This window comes from Falco cherrug, chromosome 6, assembly GCF_023634085.1.
Source record: "Falco cherrug isolate bFalChe1 chromosome 6, bFalChe1.pri, whole genome shotgun sequence".
Taxonomy (NCBI): domain Eukaryota; kingdom Metazoa; phylum Chordata; class Aves; order Falconiformes; family Falconidae; genus Falco; species Falco cherrug.
The window spans coordinates 4,671,246-4,685,049 of NC_073702.1; the positions used below are offsets into that span (position 1 = coordinate 4,671,246).

A 13,804-nucleotide genomic window follows, 5' to 3' on the forward strand; every position below is an offset into this window, starting at 1 on the left:
CCCTCTCCCGGCTCCAGGGGGGAAGAAGGACTCCCCTCAGGAGCCTGAAGGGTGTGCTTCTTGCTGGAGCCAAACAAAGTGTCTTCGTACTACTAAGTACTTCAACAAAGCTGGTTTGCAAAAGGCTGCTGCTTAACAAGAAAGTGCCTCTTTTTTTTTTTTTTTTTTTTTTTAATTTCTGATTGTTTTTCTGAAAGTCATTGCAGAATCCTTTCCTATGATACTTCTTCACATTTCAGGATGTGGCTCAGGCAGCCAGTGAGGTTGTAAAAGAGTTCAGGTTTGCGTAGACAGAAGCCTTTAAGCTTCTAATTGGTCAGTGAAAAATATGTATGACTAAATATTTTGTTAAAATTTCAATTTTCTTAACATTTGCTGGTAGAATGGTCTGACAGAACATTAATGTGTTGGAGATTGACTTTTCACGTTACCAGAAAATGCAGTTTAGAGAGGAATTTTGACTAAACAAAGCTGTAATCAGTTCTCACAGGTAGCATTCCCTTTCCCTTCAGCCAGTGATTGGATTTCGGCTCCTGCATCAGGAGACTCTACCCTGCTGCCTCGTCACCGCGCCTTCCATTCGGAGCCCTGCGTCTGCATTACTCCTTTGACTCTGCAGTTTGGACTTTCTAGGTTGTGGCCACGTAATCCAGGAATAGGGCTGGAGCGGCAGCGCCCTGGACAACTGCTGATCTCATGAGTGCTGCTGCCTGTCCTCTCCGTGGCTCTCTGGGCTTGTCCGATAAAGTTGCCCGCCGGAGGCCTTGCAGAGTCCGGGTGTAGCCTGCTAGGGTAGGTAAATTTACTCCAAGTGTGTGCTGCAGAGAAAGGCAGGTAATGTAGGTATTTTATGAAGAAGTCCTTCAACTCTAGCAGTTTTGAAGTGGGGGCTACTGAGGGGAGTACAAAGGAACTGGCAGAAAATGCCTTTATTTCACAGTATGCTTCTTGGCTTCAGAAAACCTCTAAAATCAGTACTCTGAGGCTAAGTTCCTGTCTTAAATTACTACTCCAACGCCTGACTCGGTAGTGCAGTTTGTATGGAAGGTAAATTAGCTAAAGCCCTAGCCTCGCCCTTGTACAAGCTCAGGAGCACGTGTGTGATCAGCTGCATAAGTCAGCCCTGTGCCAGAAAGTTCTGAAAGGGTGGGTGCGTGCATCAGCTAACAAATGGCCGTTGGTCCCTGCAGCCTCCCTCGGGACAGATGGCAGACCTGGTTTCCGCGTCTTATAACCACAAACACCCAAGTTTTGAAGTTGAAGTCTGATTTTCTGCTCCCCCTTCTAAGTCAAGTGAGGGGATCGTGTCCATTTTCTCTGGCTAGAAAATGTTACACCACAGACTTGTGAGCAACAATTATTTTAATTGCTTGGCAAAACATTCACTTTATCCAGATGATACAAAACTTAAATAGCATGCTTCTGCGTTCCTACAGTAGCTTAAACAAAACTGTGAACATACAAAAGTGTCTATATTAGACTACGGAAGTCAGAGCAGTAAAACTGGTGTTTCCATAACTGCAGATATACTTGTCTTGATAGTGCATTAATAGGAACTTTAAAAATATTGATATATAATACAGTTTTCTTTGCTTTATACATCTGCTAAGAAGACAAAAGCTTAATTACTAATTAGTCAATGCTGTCTTCAATACTGTAAAGTATTCTGTATTGATTTTAGGGTTCCTCAGTACAGAAACAAAAATCTTCCCTTGGCGAAACAGTGCTATCCTGTGTTTGAACTATTGTTCTATCACAAACTGTTAAGTAAACTTACTCGTCTAACAGAATCTGATGGAGCCTTCTCAGAGGTGTAAGGAGGAAACCCTAAAGGGGTGCAGATGCAGCGAGTTACAGTGCCTTTAGTTTACCTGGAGTCTGTCAGCTCGGACAACCTTGGTCAGGGTAAGTTTTGATTTTTATAACGAAACACATCCATAAGAACTTTAACGTGCGTTAAGTTCCACGTTGCGGGACTGCGAGGACTGGTTTCATGGAGACCCGCAGACTCACCACGGCCTGGCCTCTCTTTTTAGAGATTCATGGGGGAAAACAGAGAGCGGAATCAATCGTTCAGAGGAACAAAGGAAGACAGTCTGAATAAGGTGTCTAGGAGAGGATCCTGACTCCGCAGAAAAAGTAACATTTGAGTACAGGGAACCAAGCTTTCACTTCTTTAGATAAAGGACTTTTTCAAGCTTCTTCAGTAGTAGAGAAATCAGCCATTTGCTGCTTGAAGGAAAGGAGAGTTACACAAAAATATTATACCTAACAAATAGAGCATTGTTATGGTAAAATATTTGCCATCCATGCCCTAAACAAAACATCTCAGTACAAGGAGCTTTGCAACCAGGACACCGTTAAAAAAAAAAAAGAGAGACAAATTAATTTAGAATTTGTTTTAGTAATGTAAAACCAAAAGAAAAGCAAAGTAGCAACTAAAACCACTGTACCCAATGCAATGACTCACCTTAGCACCTCGCTCCATGAGAGCCCAGCTGGAAACCTGCATCTGTCACTTACATGGGCTTGTAATTTGAGTGGGTTCTGTAGCTTCTCTCCACTGACTAGAGACACACACTGGGGAGTATCTAAAATAGTACCAATAGCCCTTCACCCCTATTTGAATTCTGTTAAAAGCTCTTAAACATCCTGGATTTCTTGTAGGATTGGTATCACTACATGTTTACACGTAGCACACAGTGGAACCCTCTAGCTACACGTGACCTATGTGGAAATGAGGAAATTTCCTCTTCAGAAAGTAGTTTTGGTTTGTAATGCAATTTGTTTTCAAGCAGCACCTGGAAATTGAGAATGTAATATTTAACGGACTCTTGGAAGTAACAAAAAATGGATCTACCCTGCAGCATCATTGTCTTCAGTACAGTCTGCATATGAGTATATGAATTCTTCTCAGTTCTAGAGTTCCCAAAGTTATTTCTACTCCTGAAAGAGAGCATTTTGTTTGCATGTAACAGGCACTACAAATATATATAAATATATATATACCTATCAATATTCCAGATTCCTGTACAGCAGGTTCCAGAATGAGTCCTGTTGCTTGTCTTTACGCGCTGGGTAGATGCTAGCTCTCTTTCTGCACCTTAGTCCTTAATTTGCTGAGCTCTTCTTCTAAGCTTTTGATATGCTCCTTGAGCACAGCTTTGTCTTGCTGTGCTTTCTGATTAGCTTGGCACCGGGCTTCTTCTATCTTCCGTTCATACCACTTCTCCATCTGCGTGGAAACGGCCTCAAAGAAGTACTGTGTTATCTCCAGGGCCTGGGAGGTGTCTCTGAGTGGAGGGGCAGGTGGCTGTCCCACAGGCAGGGTGGAGGGCTGCTGCTCCTGGCTCTGGTGTGCCCCGCCATGGTGCAGAGCTTTGTGCCTTGACTGCCCGCTTTTGCTGGACTTCTTTGTCTGAGTTCCTTTGTCAATGAAGTAGCCGCTCTGTGGTTCAGTCTTTGCCGGCTCAGTCAAGGGCTCCAAAGCAGCTTGAACCTTAACGTGTCTTAATTTGGAGCCCAGAGGCTCGGAGGAGGGCAGCTGCTGCTGGAACCTGTGAAACGTGCTGGCACTAACGCCTCTGTCCTTTGGCCTGACGTCTTGAGCAGGGGCAGAAGAAGCAGCTGGTCCGCCAACGATTAACTGTTGCTCTGTACCTACAGAATAAGATACAGACATACATAGTTATGAAAGTCCCAGGCATGCATTTTAGCATTTGGAAATCCTCATTGTTCAGTGAATGATGCCGTTTCCCACACACGATGCTGTGTGTACACTGTAAAGGCCTGTATTAGTTTATCACGTCTTCCCAGTCAGGTGATAAAGAGTCATTCAAAGAGAAAAGCTGGCTTAGGCAGAGAGGCACTGCCTTGCGACTGCGGGACTACAGGCCGACAGCCATCAAAGGACTTCATCAGAAGGCTGTGGAACAAAGATCAGGCTAGACTGCCAGATTAGTTTATGAACACCCTGCTGCTACAAAACTCGAAGGCCCATAATTTTGCAAAGGTAACACGTTCTGATGCTTCTGAACCGTTCAATGCAGTATAGCTCACAGTCACGCTACCACAAGATCTCCTGTGTGGTCTTCTGCCTGTCTAGCCTGACAGGGTGTCTCCTTGTCCATGGCTGTTCACTTTGCATGGCGTTTTGGGGGTATATACAATGTCTTTTACAGAAGTCCAGGGCTTTGATAGCATTATTCTTGGATGTGGAGACTTGGCCATTCTGCCTGGGGTTTTTGGGTGGTTTTTTTTTTTTTTTTTCCTCAAAAGCTTCCCTGACCAAGCACAGAGAGAGATGTGGCTTGAACCATATCTTTGGGTGGCCTCGATCCCTGAATGGGATTGAATGCTCTCAGCTATTTTCGTTCTTGTCAAATGAACTAATAATTAAACAGACTTTGGTTCAGGAAAAAAGGAAAAAGTGAAGGTTTATTCTGCGTCCTTGCACTTCTAATATTAACACGGTAAATTAGTATTTTAGGTTCACATCCTTGCACCCTGCCATTATAGCTTCCATGCTTCTGAAAATCACTAAATGCAATACAGTTTCTTCAGTAGACTTTGATAATCTGCACACCTTCCTGACAGACAGCAGGGTGGGAACAATTCTGAGTGGGAAGTTGGAGAAATTTCAGAAAACAGTTATTCAGAGCACCAAAGGATTTGGCTTCAAAGACACAGTGACATGGAAGCACCCAGAAGAGTCAGTGGAATTCCACCCAACCATGTCTTAAAATATTCCCAGTGGCTGCCTTGAAGTGTATTCTAATCCCGAGACATTAGGCATATGGATGAGGGAAAACACACAGCCAGGATTAACATCCATGGTATTACTAGAAGCAGCCCTCAGTTAATTAGCTTGCCATTGAATGACTATGACATCTAAGCACCTAACAAGGTTGTACCTGACCCATCATCGCGTTGATTGCAAAAATGTTGCCCAAAGCTCTGTCCTGGCATCTGCACTCTGCTCCTTCCCCCGTCTTCCGAGAGGCTGTTGGGAAGCGTGGTGTAGGAGTGCTGGTGGGAGCCCTCTGACTGCAGCACGGACTGGCTGGCTTTGCAGTCCTTGCCACTCTGGGGGTGGTTCTCGGTATCCAGGGTCTCGGTGAGAGACTCACAAGTGGACAAAGTTGACTTTGGTCTCGATGACCTGGAATCTCCAGAAAGCTTGAGCTCCAGATTCTGAATCTTCAACATGCACCACGTCTTCAGCTCATCAACCAAGGAAATCTATGAGAAAAAGACTGTAAATTAGATGGTCCTGTGATTGGTTCCGAGCTGCTGAGGACGTGTGGTAGGGACAAGGAGAAGCAAGCCAGGTTGTCTGTGGGCTTAGACTCCCTGTACAGATATGTGTGCTGCCATTGGGAATATTTAAAGGACTGCAAATTAGGAAAGATGAAGAACTAGCTAGCGAAAGGCACCTTCTTTAGTCCAAGCTACCACCTCTTAGTTTGAAGGTGCGACCGTAAGTCATCTGGATCAGGGATGACTTGTTCGATCGTACAGTCAGTGGTACTTTCTAAGTGCAAGGAACATCACATGTGGTCAAAACTGCCGTTTTTTAAGAGTCAAATTAAACACTTCTGGGGTACAGCTTTATACCATTGCCAACCTCTGCTTCTCTGGTCATTCAGGGACAAAGATGAGTCCCACGCCAAATGACAAATTACTAACCACTTTCAAATTACAAAGGTGCTTAGTAAGTGTCAGCTGCGGAGGCATTTACCAGTAACCATTTAAAATATGAGTAGCTCTTTTACCCTCTTACTCATACAGCATCACGAATTCAGGTCAGGCCCTCCTATGCCCATGGACACTTAGTCCGTGCATTTAGTAAAGCCCAGCTCGGGTTTTCCAGTAGCTTCAATTAGACACGACACAACAGGAACAGCTGATAGCACTTAATGAAATTTCAGCAGTTCACCTGACCTGTCACTCCAGTATCTCATTTCTTAAACAGAGATTACAAGGAGATGGAGCACAAGCCTAGGCGTTCAGAAGCCAATATAATACTGTCTCCTATTATGAAATAAAAACTAACGCTGCCTTAGTTTGGTAAGTACTTTCTTTTGGAGCGAAGTGCTTTGCAGATGGCAGACTGAAGTATCTTGATTGGTAGTTTATGCTAGGATTATCACAGCTGCCAATTTAACACAAGATTTGGAATGGTCTTTTAAAAAGTAGTGACATTTTACTAGCACAAAGTGTATTTCTCAACTCTTAGAAGAATACCAATAATGAGAAAAATAATTGTGTTTTATATTTACCTGTGTGAGTTCAGAAACACAAGTTTCTTGTATGTTTTAGTGGTAAGTTTTTGCAGAAGCTAGAAGGGCAAGAGCTGGATCTCTACAGGAACAGTTATTCTTGTAGTGCTGGTTAAACAAGCATACAAAAAGAACTTGCCTATTTGCAGTAACACACAACTTGGAGGTAGTGCGCTGTTGCCAAAGTCAGAGGGAAGAACTGAAGCCTCTTAATGCATGAGGGGAAAAAAGATCAAACACAGAAGGGAGAGATTCCCAGGGCACACGGTCACATGGATGAGAACTAAAAGGAACACCACAGATCTTGGCCTTTGTTACTGTTTGCAGATGTTCCTGCAGACGTCCTTTAATGAAGCAAAAGCTGAAAGTATAACTGTTAAAAATTTAGTAGTAGGAAGTTTTGCAAAGCACTATGTTATACGAAAAAAATACCTATGTTACAGGTCTCGCTTCAGACCCACCAAATTAAACTATGACAGTGGGACTGGATTTCACATTCCCCATTTCTAATGTAAAAGCTGTATAAATTTGGTTTAGATATTAAGGTGGTGGATAGGAATAATGTGGGTTTTGAAACTCTTTTGCCTGTTTCAACAGATGAGATAAATCTCCAATATTCTCTCTGCCTGCTGGAATGAAACTCGTGAGGTGATCCATCGGAGCTAACAGGGAGTAGCTCTTTCAAGCCCTACCTGCCGTTTCTCCCCCTCATTTTTTTCCAGCTCAGTGTGCTGTTGCAGGCGGTGAAGGCACTCTGTTCTCTCTGCGGACAGCCGCTCAGCCATAAGCTTGTCTAAAACACGGAGCTGGGGGGGAAAAAAAGAAAAAACAAAAACAAAACCAAAAAACAATTTAGCTGAGATGATCATGTTAAACAGCAAATAAACCCCCCATCTGTGAACCTGGTAAGTCACAAGTACAGGCTGTTTTTCAGTCTTCATTTCTAGGAATGCTGCCAACTACAACTAGGTGTAGTTTGCAAAAAGGTTCAGTCACAAAATTATCAATGAACAACAATTAAAAAATAATTTAGACTATTTTGGATCTCAGTGCAAACAGAATTCAGCAAGAGGGATTTTTACAATTATGAACCAACCAGCTGCAGAACTGCCTTCTGACTTTTAAGTTTCCCTCTTAAGTGGCTTCCAGTGCTTCTTTAGACAATAAATCTAGACTGCTTGAGGCCCTAACACTTTATAAAGTGTTTTTTGCAAAACTCTAGTTTGCAACATTAGATCCCTGTGGAATGTCACAGTTCCCTGGTCTTGAGTATTAGCTCTCAGGTTCATTTTTACAACACAAGAACCAATAAACGAATCATGGCAATGGAAACATTCATTAAGCTTACAGTATGTTTCTTGTAGTCATACGGACAAGCAGACCTCAGGGTCATATTCTTACTTGATGCTGAGTTTTGCTTTCCATCTGGCCCAGCTTAACATTCATCTTGTCTTGTACTGTCCCAAACTCAGCTTTTATCTCTTCCACCGTTGCCTCCAGCTGATTCTCCAGTTTATTTATCAGGGGCTCACAACGACATCCATTTATCGGTGCCTGAAAGGAGTAATACATTTACTTGCTACATCCCACTGTTCCCTTAGCACACCTGGAACATTATCACAGCTTTCTTGAGTCAGTCTTGGGCTCCTCTGTACCATGTACTGTATCTCACCCTCCTGATAACGTCTTACCGTAGCTCAGTAAACAGGCGCTTAGTTGGAAAAGCAGCGAGACTAGAAAAGGATTGATCTGATTTATATGGATGCATCCTAACGCACGGAGTGCCGGTTCCACTGCGGCCACCAGCGGTGCGCTCAGATCACGTACGCGGTGGCACTGTGTGCGTGTGAGGGTACCGTGTTACAGGCCTATACCCCCCCCGCTGTCATTCTGAATTGTACAAAAAATCCCTGACGTGTATCTGGGTGGGTTTGGGGGCGGTTGTATTTTAACCTAATGCCAATAATTAGCGCTTTTTTTTTATTATTTTGTACTCTATGTCAAGGTCCCACAGCTCCTGCTGGCCTTCAGCTGCCCCTTGTCTTCTGTGCACACCGCTGCCATCCTTGGACTGGCATGACACCATGTCCAGGCTCCTCTGCAAGGGGAGCCGCACCGACCACGTTTAAATCTCTCAGGGAGGTGGTCACCAAAGGCTCCCTTGAGCAAGGACAGCTAACCCTCATCGGCTTCCACTGCTGCCCACAGGCAAGGCTGGCTCCTTCAGGGGGTGAGTCAGGAACCCGCAGGGGCTGCTCTGAATCTGGCTGCAGAGGAGCCTCCCTCTCTCTTTAGGCCCTGACAAATTGGGGGTTATGTTATTCCCATGGCAGGGCAAGGCAGGTGGTTTGCTAAGCACTAAAGAAAGCTTCAGAAATACAGGTACTTAAATTCTGTTTGCTATTCAGGGCCTGAGGGCATCAAAGAAGAAAGAGAGGAAAAAAGAAGGGGAGGAACGAGAGTCTAGCTCTATTACGCTAATCCTCGTGAATAGGTTAGGTTTGTATACAAATCCTGTCTGCTCTCTGCACCTTCTTCCTGCTCCCCAAGTCCTTCCCACTGGCCCAAGCTCCTACCATCGGATCCTAGGGGCAGGGAGATACTCCTTTTAACATATGAAAGCTCCTCCATCCTTTCTGGTGTCTGCTGTTAGGATAATGCCACAGTGCCCCTGTCTGGAAATTTCCCAAGCGTTATACAGGGAGATGCTGGAAAATACGGCCAGTAAAATCTCTGAAGTCTGACTTGAGTGATCTTCAGCATCTGCTGAATTTCTACTATTTTATTTTATAATCATCTGGATTTTCCTGACAGCGAGGGGCTGAGGAGAGCGGGTAGATGCATGTGAGAAGCTAAGGAAATGAAAGGACTGACCTCCCAGAGGTACAGGAGGGCAGTATTCAGAAAACGACAATACAGACATTTATAATGTCTACAGGGTAACTTGCTGACCAGTTTTATGCTTTTTATAAATGTGTACTGGTAAATACTTGCGGAATGAAATGACTAAAATACCAGCCTCTAAACTGGAATAAATGTACACCAGCTGCCAACTCCAAGTTTCTGTACAGCTCCTGCCTCCTTGAATCCCCAAGGACATGTTGCAATAAACAGAAAGAATTGAAACAAAACCTATTGAGTGTACTCAAGCTCTTGGCTTAGGTAGCAAGCTTCAGTGCTGCCACGCTGCTTTCACTTTTTCTCCTTAGAAAAGCGCTTTGAATTTCCTGTCACAAATCTTAACGTTTCAAAGCGTATCATAAACATTCCAGTGTCATTTCCAATTGCAGTTCCCACCTTACATCCAAACAGGAAATCATTTGTAGATCAAAACTAGTTAAGCATGTCACGTTTATCATCCACAAAACCAGCCTACTGTTCATCAGACTTCAGGCCAAAATGCAGCTGAAGCCCAAACCAGGAAAACAAACCCGCAGCCATCACTTCATACCACCCAGAGTGAGTTAATCAAACGGACTTTCTATCCCCGGGGCAACCCTGCCCGGGGGCAGCTCACCTGCATCACCTTCCCGCTCACCTGCATCACCTTCCCGCTCACCTGCATCACCTTCCCGCTCACCTGCATCACCTTCCCGTCCTTCCCTCGGTACAGTGTGTACAGCTGGTAGGCTCGGACCTCGTGGGGCGGGGGGGGAGAGGAGCAGTGATGTTTACTTCTGCGCTTGGGCACATTTTGCTGAGGCCGAGGGAGCGGCTGCTGATCGGCTGGGGAGATGGGGTCCGAGAGTGCTGAAACCTGCACAAAATACAACATTTCCCCCTATTTGTGAGCCTCTTGGTAAACTGTTCCTGAGGGGAACGGGACATCCATCGTGACAATTACAGCAAAAAGCTGATTAAAACAGCAGTCCAGCTGCAGTGGCTGGCCACAAGCTTGGTGTCTGTCTGCACAATAATGCAATTTCTGTACAATTCTGGTTCACGTGACCCTCTGCAGCAGAATTTCCCCACCAGCAATGGGTTCTGCCTGAAGACTAGCTCTGCCCCATGGGCATGGTGAGGCTGCTGCCCTGATTCGCCGATGCGCTGAAGGGACACCTGTACTATTGCTCAGTAACTATCCTTCTCTCTCTTACCATTTTAAATCTACTGATATACCTTTTCCTTTGGCTTTTTCTTTTTGCTCTTCTTTCCTTTGGGATCTGGTGAGTTCAACCGCGGTTCATCCTTCAGATCGCTCTTCCTCTGCGGTGGCTGGTCGCTGCTCAGTGTGTCATCAGCAGCTGAGACGCTGCCCTGCTTGAAGCAAAGACAGGGAGGTCAGAGCAGTGGCAGAGATGGGGAAAAGGCACCTTTTCTTCACTTCCCCAGTTTTTTTAAGCTGCTGTGCACATGTGAGTGGGCAACTCTGTACCAGCAAAGCACGACAGATTGCCTCAGACAGCTGCCGTGGTCATGCACAAGTGATGGCTCCAAAGATACGGTCCCGATGGGTTTTATTTGCGCTCCCTCCCCGCAGCAGACGCGGCTGGTAACGCTGGGTTGTACCTTGCTCTGTACCACTTCATCCCGTGGTACTGACTGAGCTCGCCTTTCCTCCTTCAGTCTCTCTCTCCTCTTCCTCAGGCTTCTTCCACGGTTAAAACGCGAGACCTGAAGGCAGACCACACTGTTACGCAGCGATGTCACACTCTTCCTACCACAGAAGCCAAGTAACAGGGCAGACCTTTTTCACCTCCATGGCAATGGATAAAGGAGGGCGTGCTGCCAGATGGAGGCTGATGGGCCAAGCACAACGTGGGTGTTTATAGCCACGAAAACACACCACCGCCACCGAGCTGAGCCTGCCGGGGCACTCTGCTGCACCCTGGGAGGGTGAGCGCCTCCTCCTGTGTCCTCAGGCTGGTTGCCAAGCCCAGCCCAGCCCCTCTCACACAGAGGTGACCAAGAGGAACAGGCCAGGGATCACACCCCGATACAGAGCCCTCCCACGTGCCTTCTGGGCTGAAGAGCATTTACAGCATTTCACACACAGCAGCAGAATATAAACAGGACGTTTTGTCCCCATTGCAAAGCATCTTCCAGTGGGAGCAACCATCCCGGGGATGGGATGTGTCCGAGGCAGGTACCAGAGTGACACAACCCAGGAACATTCTGGGTACAAGGCAGCTTTCTAATCACTGCAGGGAACAAGTGCCTCTGGCCACTCCATCCTCTGCTGCTCAGGACAGCGGCACCACTCACAGCGCCTGCTTAATGCTGGGGCTTAATCCAGACACCGTGCTAGGCGTGGGGGTGAAAGGCTCCACATCCACAGACCTGAGGCCAGCACACAACGCCAGCAGAAATGTAGGCACCTTTCACAGCAGAAGATTAAGGACCAGGGGATGTAGCCTCCCGAGGTTAACTGGCCTCAGCTCCATGGGTATGTGTGTGTTGGGGAGGGGTTTGTAAGATACCTGTGACGCTTTAGTCAGGAGAAGCGCAACCTCAGGGTTATTGTGCTGTCTGGCAACCTCTAGAGGGGTCTGACCTGCCTGAGAGCAAAAAGAAAACACCATTTCCTTCAAAACACAAGCTACTAGAAAAGTGGAATTTCTCCACCCAAGGTTAGTACATGCTCTGTGCACAAGAGTAAAGTGACCAGCTGCTCTCATTTACCCAGATTTAATTCAATCTAACACCCAAATATTTCCTACCAACGATACGAAGAGCGTTGAAGGGGGCCTGCGTTAATACCAGATACCAGAGAAACTCCACGTCCTGCTTACATTGTTGACAACGGATGCATCAGCCCCTGCCTCCAGCAGCAGCTTAACCACCTTCCTGTGATTCAGAGCAGCAGCTACATGGAGCGCAGTATCCCCTGCCTGCAAGTCAGAAAGCAGAAAACAACCGTGTAACACAAGTCCTTGGGCCTCACCCTGCAGAAAACACGCCTTCCTAGAAGATACTCAAGAGGTCAAAAGACCAACACTGATGCAACAGCTAAGCTTGAATAAGGCCTGGTCAATTAAAAAAACGCGGAGCTGGGAGGAAAGATGGGGACAGGAGGGGGCAAGGACCTACTTCAGCCTTGTTTTGAGAAATGCAGCTGGGGTTCTGGTGACCTGGTTTAACTAAACCAAGTGACACACAATGCCGCTTATTAGAGACAGCTCAGCTCTAACACCAGCAAATGGGTACGACATCTGAGGGCAGAATCAGTTTTCCCACCAAAACCTCCTTTCTCTTTTTTTTTTTTTTTTTTTTTTTTGTTTTTGCAGGTTTGATTATTTGGTGCACAGGTGGTCACGTATCGCATTACTCGGAAAGAACCAGGTAAGTACCAGCAGCGAGATGGCTGGTGTTCTCTTCGTGAGATTCCTCAAGAAAAACAAGTTTTGGACCAAAGCCAGGAGACAATCCAGGTCCAGCACTAACACAGTGTTCTGTCCTTGTCCCGGTGCAGTGTGGTGAAGACAGCTGTGATCAGATTTAGGCACTGGTAACAGAGCCAGCAGCTGCTCGAGGGAGACTGGACACGTGTATATAACGCCCTCCTGTCCCCTTTGCCTTCAGAAAATTAGATCTCCTTGAGACTAGTGAGTATCTATTGCTCGTTGCGAACTTGGATGAGGCATATTCATAAATAAAATCATTATATGTGCAAATATGGAACAACTCAGGGTAGTGCTGGGGAGTGAAGGACTGGAATGTCTCTCTGGGCCAGATTCACACCAGTTAATCTTAATATTCAGTAGCTCATTTTGTAAGTTAAAAAACTCATTTCCAAATAAAATTACATAGTAAATTTAACATGCTGAAACCCATTTTGTTTGTTGTAGTATCTCATATCTAAGACAAAAGATTAAATGCACAGATCAGAAAACATCTTTATGATCCTCAACTACATGTGGAAAATTTCCCAGGAATACGAGACAATGTGGTTAAGCACCACATAATCTGTTTATTTAGCAGATTTAACACACTTTACTGTACTAAATCCATTCCCTTCTACCACCCAATTAGGCTATGCTATAGATACAGCAATCAATTACTTCTCTATAAAACAGCTATGGATGATTAATGCTAGGTTAGACTAATCATTGCTTGGAATTTAAAGCATACTTTTTCTTCACTTACATCCTTTCAATTCCCCCTACTGCAAAATGCAGCAAAGTGAAGTATTCCAGAGGAATCTGCGCTTTTGTAGCACCTGAACATGAGTGAGTTCTGCTTCACAATGTCTCTGTAATGGCTGTAGGATCATTAAATCCTTGTTACGGTGGAGAAAATGGGCCCCCATAAAACGGGTCTCTCGCCCAGTCTCATTCTGCACAGAACTGGTAACGACCCAGGAGCACCAACTCCTAACCCTATGCTACCACCCCCCGTTCCAAACCCCCCTTTACACCAACACACCATTGCAGAACCTCACAAAAAGGCAATGCTCTAAAGAAATGATGCAAATGCGATGGCAAAATAATAAACCCCCTCATATGCGGTTACTTTAAGGCTATTCCTAAAAGCTTAGGCATATGGCGGTACAGTGACACAGAGTGAAGCGGGATTACTTTGGT

At 45.5% G+C, this 13,804-nt stretch overlaps 1 protein-coding gene across 4 annotated transcripts in view; it reads right to left on the minus strand.

Annotated features, from left to right (window-relative positions):
• Positions 1–1,344: 1,344 nt before the first annotated feature.
• ANKRD6 (ankyrin repeat domain 6) overlaps positions 1,345–13,804 on the minus strand; it is a 102,601-nt gene continuing 90,141 nt past the window's right edge. For all 4 annotated transcript variants that reach the window (XM_055714402.1, XM_055714403.1, XM_027798007.2 and 1 more), the window contains 9 exons: positions 12,014–12,112; positions 11,702–11,779; positions 10,791–10,895; positions 10,401–10,538; positions 9,862–10,038; positions 7,683–7,835; positions 6,974–7,087; positions 4,914–5,241; positions 1,345–3,660 (listed from right to left, as the gene is read on the minus strand). In XM_055714402.1, coding sequence (XP_055570377.1) covers positions 3,086–3,660; positions 4,914–5,241; positions 6,974–7,087; positions 7,683–7,835; positions 9,862–10,038; positions 10,401–10,538; positions 10,791–10,895; positions 11,702–11,779; positions 12,014–12,112 — 1,767 coding nt within the window. In that variant the 3' untranslated portion in view covers positions 1,345–3,085. The remainder of the gene's footprint in view (positions 3,661–4,913; positions 5,242–6,973; positions 7,088–7,682; positions 7,836–9,861; positions 10,039–10,400; positions 10,539–10,790; positions 10,896–11,701; positions 11,780–12,013; positions 12,113–13,804) is intronic.